This window comes from Chrysochloris asiatica, unplaced genomic scaffold (assembly GCF_000296735.1).
Source record: "Chrysochloris asiatica unplaced genomic scaffold, ChrAsi1.0 scaffold00128, whole genome shotgun sequence".
Classification (NCBI taxonomy): domain Eukaryota; kingdom Metazoa; phylum Chordata; class Mammalia; order Afrosoricida; family Chrysochloridae; genus Chrysochloris; species Chrysochloris asiatica.
This window is the reverse complement of record NW_006408646.1, coordinates 6,341,619-6,352,594: the sequence shown is the minus strand read 5'-3', so window position 1 is coordinate 6,352,594 and position 10,976 is coordinate 6,341,619. Positions and strand designations below refer to the sequence as shown.

At 42.6% G+C, this 10,976-nt stretch overlaps 1 protein-coding gene across 1 annotated transcript; it reads right to left on the bottom strand.

Moving 5' to 3' along the window:
* Positions 1 to 7,183: 7,183 nt before the first annotated feature.
* Positions 7,184 to 10,976, bottom strand: LOC102830877 (cytochrome b-c1 complex subunit 9-like). Its single transcript, XM_006869228.1, has 2 exons — positions 10,827 to 10,976; positions 7,184 to 7,222 (listed from the first exon to the last, which is right to left on the bottom strand). The coding sequence occupies exons 1-2, from the start codon at positions 10,974 to 10,976 to the stop codon at positions 7,184 to 7,186; spliced, it is 189 nt and encodes a 62-aa protein (XP_006869290.1).

The following is a 10,976-nucleotide window of genomic DNA, read 5'->3' as shown; positions in this document are numbered from 1 at the left end:
TTCTTCCTAGTCTGTCTTTGTCTGGAAGCTCATCTGAAACCTGTCCACCATGGGTGATCCTGCTGGTATTTAAAATACCGGTGGCATAGCTTTCAGAATCACAGCAACTCACAAGCCACCACAGTACGACAAACTGACAGAGGAGTGGTGGCTGTTCAAATGCATCAATTCTTCAATCTTCCTTATTCATTGTCCAACTTTCACATGCATATGAGGCTATTGAAAATACCATGGCTTGGGTTATTTGCACCTTAGTTCTGTTGTCTTTACTCTTGAACACTTTAAAGGGGTCTTGTGTAGTGGTTTGGCCTATGGCAATACATCATTTGATTTCTTGACTGCTGTTTTCATGAGGGTTGATAGTGGATTCAAACACAATGAAGCATTTAAGAACTTCAATCTTTTCTTTATTTATATGGATTTTTAAAATTGGTCCAGTGGTTAGGATTTTTATCTTCTTAACACTGAGGTACAACCCACACTGAAGGTTGTGGTTTTTGACCTTCATCAGAAAGTATTTTAAGTCCTCTTCTGGAGGCTAGAAGTTCAAAATCAAAATGTCTTTAAGACCATGCTCCCTCTCTGAAGGCTCTAGAGAAGAATCCTCCCTTGCTTCAGATGGTGACTAGCAACCTTGGTATTCCAGGCTTGTGGCAGCATGACCCGTGTCTGTCTCCATATTCACATGTGTGTCTTCTTCCCTGTATGTCCTCATCTGCCTTCTATTAAGGGCATCAGTCATTGGCTTTAAGGTTCACCCTAATCTAGTATGACCTCATCTTAACTAATTACCTCTACAAAGGTCCTATTTCCAAATAAGGTCACATTCTGAGATTCTGGATAGACATACATTTTGGGGGACACTAAGGAGCTGTGGTAGCGTAGTGGTTACGAGTCGGGCTGCCAACCTCAAGGTCAGCAGTTTGAAACTACCAGCTGTTCTGTAGGAGAAAGATGAGGCTTTCTGCTCCTGTAGATTTACAGCCTCGGAAACCTTGTACAGGGTTGCTATGAGTCGGAACCGACTCCAAGGCACATAACAACAACATTGACTTACAGTTTCAGAAACCCTAAGGAGCAGTTTTACCCTGTCCTACAGGGTGGCTAGGAGTCGGAATTGACGTGATGATAGTGAATTTGGGTTTTTGGTTTATGCAACCATAGTACAGTAGGTAAAACCAGGTTTGTTGTTACTTTAATATTGAACTCTTATTAAAAGGAAGAATAAGACAATCACATGAAATGCACATGACAGAGTTTGGTGCATCTTCACTATAGACTGATTCATGGATACCGGTTGGGCAGAGCTTGGGAATGTGCCCCACCAGAGGAAAGCTATCAACAAGGATGTTCTGATTCTATTGCTCTGAGCCTGTCATCAAGTACCATAAAGTGACATAGAATAACTCAGACCACCCCCAGTGTTATCCTCTACTTGATGCTTGACTCATTCTTGAAGTCTTAGTCTTTACTTCAGTTCAAGTCTTGCTATTGCTGTGCAGCTGTACCATCTTTGACAGATCAGAATTTGAGCCTCAACTTCCCCTTCATGAAGATATGCTTCAGGCAGGACAAACTCCATGTTTTCTGATCTGAATCTTCCCCTTTGCTTTGGCTAGACCATGTTAAGGATGAGGCTCTAGGTGAATAGATGAGGTGAGTCACTGACCTTCCCAGGCCAGTGGTCTGCTTAGGACTGTTTCACACCATCTCTCCTTTGCCACCTCCAGCCAGGTCATGTTTCCAAGGTCCCTTCCGGCCACTATCTCCAGATGGAAAAGTGGCATCACCATAGTTCGTGTCTACTTTCATCCCTACCCCGCTTCCAACCCAATTTCTCCACAGAACTTGTTGCTCCTTTGCTTGAAATCGTTTCTGTAGTTTCTCACTATAATTTAGGTAAAATCCAGATTATTCACTGTGATTCACTAGCTTCTAGAATGATCTGAAACTTCTGCTCTCTACTCTCAACCTTCTTTGCTGTTGTTAGGTACCATCAAGTCAGTTCCAACTACTAGCAACCCTATTACAACAGAAGGAAACACTGCTTGGTCGTGAACGATCATCACAATTGTTATGTCTATAGAGTCCATTGTTGCTTCCCCTGTGTCAATTCATTTCACTGGGTGGTCTTCTTTTTCACTGACCCCTCTACTCTACCAAGCAAGACGTTCTTCTCCAGTGACTGATGCATTTTGAAAACCCGTTCAGAGTATATGAGATAAAATCTTGCCATCCTCGATTCCAAGGAGCATTCTGGATGTGCTTGTTCTTCTGGCAGTCCATGGTATTTTTAATATTTTATGCCAGCACCACAATTCAAAAGCACCAATTCTTCTCTGGTCTTCCTTATCCATTCTCCAGCTTTCACATGAATATGAGATGATGAAAGATACCATTGTGTAGGTCAGGTGTACTTTAGTCTCCAATGTGACAGCTTTGACACTTTAATAAAGTCTTTTGCAGCAGATTTACCCAATGCAATACATCACTTGATGTCTTGATTGCTGCTTCCATGACCAACTGATTGTGAGTTCAAGTAAAATGAAATTCTTGACAACTTCAATCCTATATGTTTATCATGATGTTGTTTATTGGTATAGTTGTAAGGATTTTTGTTTTCTCTACACTGAGTTGTTATTCCTACTTTGATTTTCATCTTTGTGTCAAGTCCTCTTCACTTTCACCACATTGTAGGTTGCTAATGAGCCTTCCTCCAATCCTGATGCCATGTTTTTCTTCATATAGTCCAGTTTCTTGGATTTGTTCAGCATACAGATGGAATAACTATGGTGAAAGGATACAACTCTGTCACACACCTTTTCTGATTTTTTTTTTTTTTTTTTTACATTCTATTGTGAATTGAGTGGTTTACAGAGAAGATTATCAGTATTACATCCAACAAATCATACCCTTTGTTTCATCTCAATGATCGCGATCCCCTCCATGCATCAAAAGCTATCCCAGTTCCTTCCTGTGGTTCCTATTTCCATTCTACCCACCTTCCCATGCCTTCTCAACTTTGTCCTTAGGTAAATGCTGCCCTTTTGTTTTTAAGTGACTCACCATTCCATGGTGAGCATAGCTCTGCTATATACCAACTTGGGCCAACCTCACTACTGTTGTCACGCTTGAGTCCATCAATGCTGCCAGCTAGCCAATCCATCTTGTTGGGGGTCTTCCTTTTTTTCTCTGACCCTCCACCTTACAAACATGATATCCTTCTCCAGTAATTGGTCCCTCCTGCCCAGGATTAGGCAGTGTTTCATTCTGCTGTGCATAAGGTCGCTATGAGTCAGTACCAACTAGATGGCACCTAACAACAACAAATATACCAACTTACTGCTTAGCTGAAAACTGGCCCGTGAGGGTGACTTCTTTGCAGATCTAAAGGGTGGTCAAGAGCCATAGTCTCGAGTTCCTTCAGTCTCTATCTGAAAGTAACTATGGTCTTTTTAAAAATAATTTTGAATTTTGTTCCATTTTCTCCCACTCTATCGGGGACCTTCTAGTATGATCCCTTTCACAGAAGTTGGTAGTGGTGGCCAGGCACCGTCTAGTTTTTCTGGTCTCAGAGTCAGAGTTATAGAGACTAGTGTCCACATGTTCCATCAGTCTACTGGACTAATTAATTCTAAGCATCTTCAATTCTCATCACTCTTCTTCCTTCCACACATGGAGAGACCAATAGCTGCACCTTAGATGGTCACTCAAAAGCTTTTTTTTTTTTTTTTTTCTTAAGTTTTTATTGTGAATTGGGTGATAGTTTACATGGGAGAACATCAGCTTTACATTCATCCTATTGTATTTCGTTTCATTGCAATGATTACAATCCCCTCCATGCATCATCATATAACAGCACTTACTTCCATTCCCTCTCATTTTGGGGGGGAATATATAACCATTCAAACCAAAGGGTATACCCCGTAAACCTGCCCCCTAGCCATCAGCAGACAGCCCCACGCTATCCCTGAGTCCAGAGTCCCCAGCCACTCCACCTTTCCATGTCGTTTCTGCTTCCATTTCTGGTATCACTGCTTCTCTGGATAGCGTCCTGCACTCCACTTTTCCCTCTTGATGGTCCCAGTGTCCTCCGTTCCTGGACTGCAAGATCAACCACTCCCCTCCTTTTGTTACAAAATATCTACTTTTACATTTGTAATACTCACAATCAGTCCTGATAGTAATTATTCACTATTGAACCCTAAGAGTCTTATCCCCATCTCCTTTCACCAGCCTCGTCCAGACAGGTTGGAAACCACTCAGTGAAGATTCTACCTTCCCCAGTACCCTCTGAAACTAGGCTCCCTCTTGAAAGCTTGAAAGCCAGTCACTTCATGCCTTTGTAGCCCCCTCCCCATTTTGGGTACACTCATAAGCTTTTAAGATCCCAGACATTACTTACCAAAGCAGGATATACAAGATTATCTTTGTGGACTATGTTATACCAATTGACCATTTGTGTCCTCTGAGACTATGGTCCTGAGCCCCAAGGTCTAGCAATTCATTGCCTTAAGAAGTTTGATAATATCTAAGTTTTCATTATTTTGCATGTTGAATCTTTCCTGATTTTAGACTCTACAGTATCTTTTTGTTCCATGTACACTTTCTGCTTGAGCACAATTAAGTGTTCTGGAATTCTCATTCTTCACAATGTTATCCATAGTTTGTTATGTATGATCCACACTGAATGCTTTTACATCGTTAATAAAACATAAGGAAACATCTTTCTGGTATCCATCTAACATTAACAATATCCTTCACGCCCTCTTCTGAATCTGGCTTGAATTTCTGGCAGCTGGCTCCCTGTTAATATGCTGCTGCAACCATTTTAAAATCATCTTCAGCAAAATTTTATTTGCATGTGATATTAATTAAATATAATTGATATTCAATGGTTTCTGCATTATGTTGGGTCATCTTTCTTTGGAACGGGCAAAAATATGGATTTCTTCCAGTCAGTTGGCTTGATAGTTGTCTTCCAAATTCTTTTAGCACAGACTAGTGGAGTCCTGGTGTGGCATGGTAGGATCAGCAGTAGACTGCTAACCATAATGTTGGTTCAAACCCACCAGCTGCTCCTTAGAAACCCTATACAGGGTCCCTATGAGTGGCACTTACCAACAATGAGCATTTCCAGTGCTGCATCAGTTTGTTGAAACATTTTCATTGATATAACATCAATCCTGGAGTCTTGTCTTTTTGCTAATGCCTTAAGTACAGCTTGAACTTCTTCCTTCAATACCATTGGCTCTTGATCATAGCTACCTCTTGAAATGGTTGAACACCAAATAATTCTTTTTGGTAAAGTGACTCTGTGTATTCTTTCCATTTTCTTCCAATGCTTCCAAATCACTCAATATTCTGTCCACAGAAACCATCAATATTGCAGGTTGAGGGTTGGATTTTTTTCTTCAGTTCTTTCAGTTTTAAGAAATATTGTGTTCTTTCCTTTTGGTTTTCTAATTCCAGGTCTTTGCTCAATTCTACTTTACTTTGTCTTCTTGAGCTGTCCTTTGAAGTGTTCTTTTCAGCTCTTTTTACTTCATTTCTTCTATTTGCTTTTGCTACTCTACGTTCAGTCTTCAGCCACCTTTGTTGATAAAAGCCATCAAGTCAGTTTTGACTCATAGCAACCTTATACAATGTTTCTAGGAGCGACTGGTGTGTTTGAGCAGCCAACTTTGCAGTTAGCAGTCCAGTGCTGATCCTACAGTTCCATGCCCTTGGCTACCAAAGAAACCCACTGCTGAGTCAATTTCAATTCATAATGACCCTTCGTAGGGTTTCCAAGACTAAATCTTTATGGGAGTAGACAACTTTTCTCCTGCAGAGCAGCTGCTGGGTTTGAACCACTGACCTTGTGGTAAGCAGCCCATCTAACTCAATACCACCAGGACTCCTTCCCTTAGCCAAAGAGACCTTTAGTTCCTCAGATACAAGTGTTCCCCCACTTTGGAACCTTCAAACATGCTATTTTCTCTCATCCCCCTCCATCCAACACAGTAGCTCAGTTTTATTCCTCAGGTCTCTCAAACATTACTTCTTTCAAGACCTCCCTCAATCACCCTGTCTCCCCTTAGTTACCCCAGAGCCCTTGGTCCAGTATGTAATCATATAGGATGCTACCAACTCTCTCTCCTACAGATGCCAAGCCTCATGTGCCCCTTTTATCACTGTGTGCCCACCACCACTGTGTGCCCACCACCTAGCACAGTGTCTCAAACACAGTGGCCAATGCAAGGTTTGTTGAAAGATCAAATGATCTTGAATCCCCTCTCTCTCCTATTACTACTGCCGATAGCCTTCCAGTATAATTTTCTGGCTTTCTGGGTCCTCAAAGATCTTTCCATGTGTCATCTGTAGACTGTGCTTTTTCTCAATAATCTCAAAAAGCCTTCAACTAGCCTCATTTTACAGGTCAGAAAACTGAAGTTCAGCAAAGTTAAGTCTGTCACAACAGCTACCACAGGTGAGTGAGAACTCAAACCCATCAAACAAGTACCATGAGAAATGGAACTTACCAGAGAACAGTGTAAGTGATTTGCATTCTGGTCTAACTTTAAAATGGACAGCAGTCCAGAGAAATATGGGAACCTACCCAAAGACACTCAGTTAAATTAAAGGCAGAGTGAAGATTAAAATGTGGGTGTGGCATAGTTGAAGACACCAAGGCCAAGATGTTTTCCCCTTTCTAGGCTATATAACCTCCCTAAGGCCAAGCCAGTTAGCTCTCCTCTATGTAATTTAAAGATCGGAATTATAGGTTCAGAAGCCAAAGTTGAAGGCAACCCCTTCAACTCTGGCTCCTATTTTGAAAACCAGAATTCTTGGGAGACTAACCAGAAACCCAAAATAGTGGACTCTGCCCTTCAGATGTTTGCAGAGGACTATGAAGTGTTGTCAAATGACAGTCAAGTGAAGATCAGGTGGAGTTAACAAAGTACCCAATTCAGAAGCAGATGTCAAAGATACTTTACATTTATTTCTTGATGACTTTGACTAAACATTCTTCAAACATAGCAGAAGTTAAGAGTTTATTAGGGAAAGCCATTTCGCCAACAAGTAAAGGTGGTCCGTGAAGAGTAACTTGAACATCATCTTCAAGTTAAAGCCTTGGCTTTGGGCAGCCGTGGGTGGACCTGGTCCTTCCAGCCTGGGATGAGGCCTTCCGAGAAGCTACTTATTGCTGGTACTTGTGCTTGATGTGTTTCCACAGCTTCTGCATTTTAAAGACAAGAGTCACAAACCTTTAGCTTTGCCCCTTATATTTAATAATGATTCCTATTGCCCTGGTCTCTAAACCAAGCTTTAAAGGAACACAAAAGAATAATGGCATTTTATACGGGAAGAAATTGCCCTGGGCACCAGCAGTTCAGCTAATGCAAAGAGCCTTTCGGGGTTATAGAGTGAGATAGCCTGGAATTAAAAGCATTCAGTTGTGGTAGGTAAAATGGAAACAATACTAGGCTTGACACACAGATACTAACATTTATAGAATGCTTTCATGGGCTTAATTCCTATATAAAGTACGTGGGAAGGAATACTTTTACTTATAAAGGAAACTGACATTCAGAGAGTTTGAGGAAACTGACCAAACCCACACAATGTCCCATAAACTAGAAATGACTTGATAGCACTTCCACGTATTATTAGGAGTCGTGGTGTGGCACTTGATTGCAGTGGTTGGTCTGGATAGCAGTGTCAGCAGTTCAATGAGCAGCCACTCCTTGGAAACCCTAAACAGGGTCACAAGGGGTTGGAAACAACTCGACAGCACTTAACAAGTGATGCTATAGGATAAGCACTGGACTGCTAACTGCAAGGTTGGCAGTTCAAACCCAACAGCCACTCTCAAGGAGAAATATGAGGCTTTCTGCTTCTGTAAAGATTTATAGCTTTAGAAACCCTGTATGAGGTTGCTATGAGTAGGAACTGACTTAATGGCAGTTTTTGATGTTTTGGAGGGGAGAGAAAGGGGTGTTTAAGTGCATAATAAAAAACAAAAAACAAATTCATTGCTGTCTGGTCCATTTCAACTCATGGTGACCCATGTGTGACAGAGTAGAACCAAGCTCTTTAGGCTTTACTTGGCTGTAATTTTTATGGAAGCAGACTGCTAGACCTTTCTTCTATGATGCTGCTGGGTGGGTGTGAACTGCTTATCTTTTGGTTAGTGGTCAAACCACGCCACCAGGGACCTTCCTAAGTGCACAGTGCTGTATTGTTGTGGAGGTCAAGTCAATTCTGACTCATAGCAACCCTTTAGGACGGAGTGAAACTGCCTTACAGGGAGCCCTGGTGATGCTGTAGGATAAACACTGTACTGCTAGTTCCTGGGCTGGCAGTCCACCAGGGAGAAATAAGAGGCTTTGTGATGCCGTGAAGATTTACAGGCTTGGAAACTCCATTTAGGGTCACTGCCTGAGACTTGACGGCAGTGAGTTTGGAGTTGATGGGGCTTCCTGGGCTATCACTTTTACAGGAGCAGATCTTTCCTCCCATGGACAGGCTGATGGGTTCAAAACCACTGACCTTTGGTAACAGCTGTGTGCTTAGTCACTATACCACCAGGGCTCCTGCCTAAGTGCATAAACCAAAAAACCCACTGCCGTCGAGTTGATTCCAATTCACAGTGACGCCGTAAGACAGAGGAGAACTGCTCCTGAGGGTTTCCAATGCTGTACATTTTTATAAAAACAGACAGTCTCATCTTTCTCCCACAGAGCAGCTGGTGGGTTTGAACTGTCGACCTTGTGGTTAGCAGTCTAGCACTTATCCTACACCACCACATCAGGACTCCACATATTCCACATTGTGCCCATGTTTACTTCCTCAGGTCTATGATCCTTGGGATAGGAACTGGCTGGATTCTCAGTCCTAACAACAAAGGAAAATAGGTAGGTTGGGAGGATAACCAGTTTAGATGCTTTCTCAGGACAGTGGGCGTGGTCAACAGAACCACCTATAGGACATCGGAAGAGTGGCAACACTGGCAGGACAACATCAGTGGAAAGAGCCTACCTGGGCCGTAGAGTCAGACAGCCTGGAATTAAAAACAGGAGGACTACTGGACAAGGCCTTTCCCAACATGAACTAAGATTTCTGTATCTAAAGACGAGGAACAACTATACTCAGCAATGAGGGCCTGTTATATTTAAGACATAAGCATTCAGAGCACCTAGCACAGAATTAGTTTTAAGGGGGTGGTCATTCCCTATGTTTCCACTTTTGCCTGAGGAATGTAATCAATGTTATTTTGAGTGATACCACCTTCCTCAAATCTACCAGCCAGTCCATGGGAAAACCATGAGATTATCTGACCACCAGCACCTACCAATCACCAGCACCTACCATGTTCAGTATCTTATAATATAATCTTCACAATACAACCTTTCCTTACTTATTAACATGGTTAAGTTTCTAGGACCAGGTCGAATGTGAAATTATGCAAAAACAGATGATCAGATCAAAATGAAAGATGACTAAGGAGCTCTGGTAGCATAGTGGTTATGAATCGGGCTGCAAACCTTAAGGTCAGCAGTTCAAAACTACCAGCTACTCTGCGGGAGAAAGATGAGGCTTTCTGCACCTGCAAAGATGTACAGCATCGGAAATCCTGTACAGGGTCGCTATGGGTCAGAACCGACTCGACAGCACTTAACAACAACCAAACCACTTAGATTTCTGGCCCAATCAAGTAGCCACTTAACCTTAACCATCAAAGCCAGCATTCCTCTCTCCTTGACCCTCAGCCTTCCTGAAAGCCAGACAAGCTTCTTCAATAAGCAAAATATTGGATAGCTTTTTGGGAATTTTTTCTTTACCAGTGTTGTAAATGCAAAATGTCAGTTAACTGTGATCATCAGTAAGTGAAAACAAGGTGTAATTCCCTGAAGGGATTAACATCATTACTTCTATTTTACGGTAAGAAAACTCAAGTTGAGAGGTTAAGTAACTTGCTACAAGGGTAATAGGTATTAAGTGACAAACCAGGTATTCCCACCTGTGGTTCTGATTTCAAAGCCACCCTATATAGGGTTTTCAAGGAGCAGCTGTAGGGTTTGAACCACACACCTTGCGGTTAGCAGTTCAAACCCACCAGCCATTCCTTGGATACCCTATACTGGGTCGCTATGAGTCAGAATTGACTCGATGGCACTTAATAAAAACATTAATATTAATCAATATCAATGTTGCTGACGTTGAGTGCCATAAAATTGGTTCCAACTCACAGCGACTCCGAATAGGGTTTCCGAGGAGAGGCTGGTAGGTTTGAACTGCTTGCTGACCCTGTGGTTAGCAGTCCAGTGCTTATTTGACAGCGCCACACCAAGACTCCAATTAATATAATTAATAATTATTAATATGAAGCTCTGCGTAGGAAGCCTTGGGAATCCAAAAGTGCTATGGAAAAAGCCAGCCACAATATCTAAGAAGATACTTTTTCCATGTCCAGCGCCTGTTCAAGTCTGCCCTTGAAATCGTCAGAGGAGGTAGGGGACCAGGGATCCAGTTTTGACTTGCCACTATTTGCTGGTGATGTATCCTAGTAAGGCCTTGGCCCTCATCACGATATAGTTTTCGCTTCAGCAAACGTACAAATGAGTACGTGGGGTGGGAGACATTAAAACCTACAACCTCTGCAAAATGAGATCTATTAACCTAATTTAACGCTTTAGGATTCACACCTGGCCGAGAGGGCGGCCGTCTAGAAATCAGAAGCCCACGGTTCACCCCCTTCCTCGTAAAGATAGACGAGTCCCGCCCCACCCCCATGTCACCCCTCCGGCGGGTCCAAGGTCAGGGACGGTCCAGGCCCTCACCCCGTCATTGATGTGCTCGTAGATCGCGTCCGCGCCTTGATCAAAGGCGCGCTCGAAGAACAGGGCGCCCACAGCGATAGTGAGGGCGAAAGTGGAGGTTCTGCGGAACAGCAGGGAGTACAAACTCGCAGTAACCGTCGGTCCCGCCAT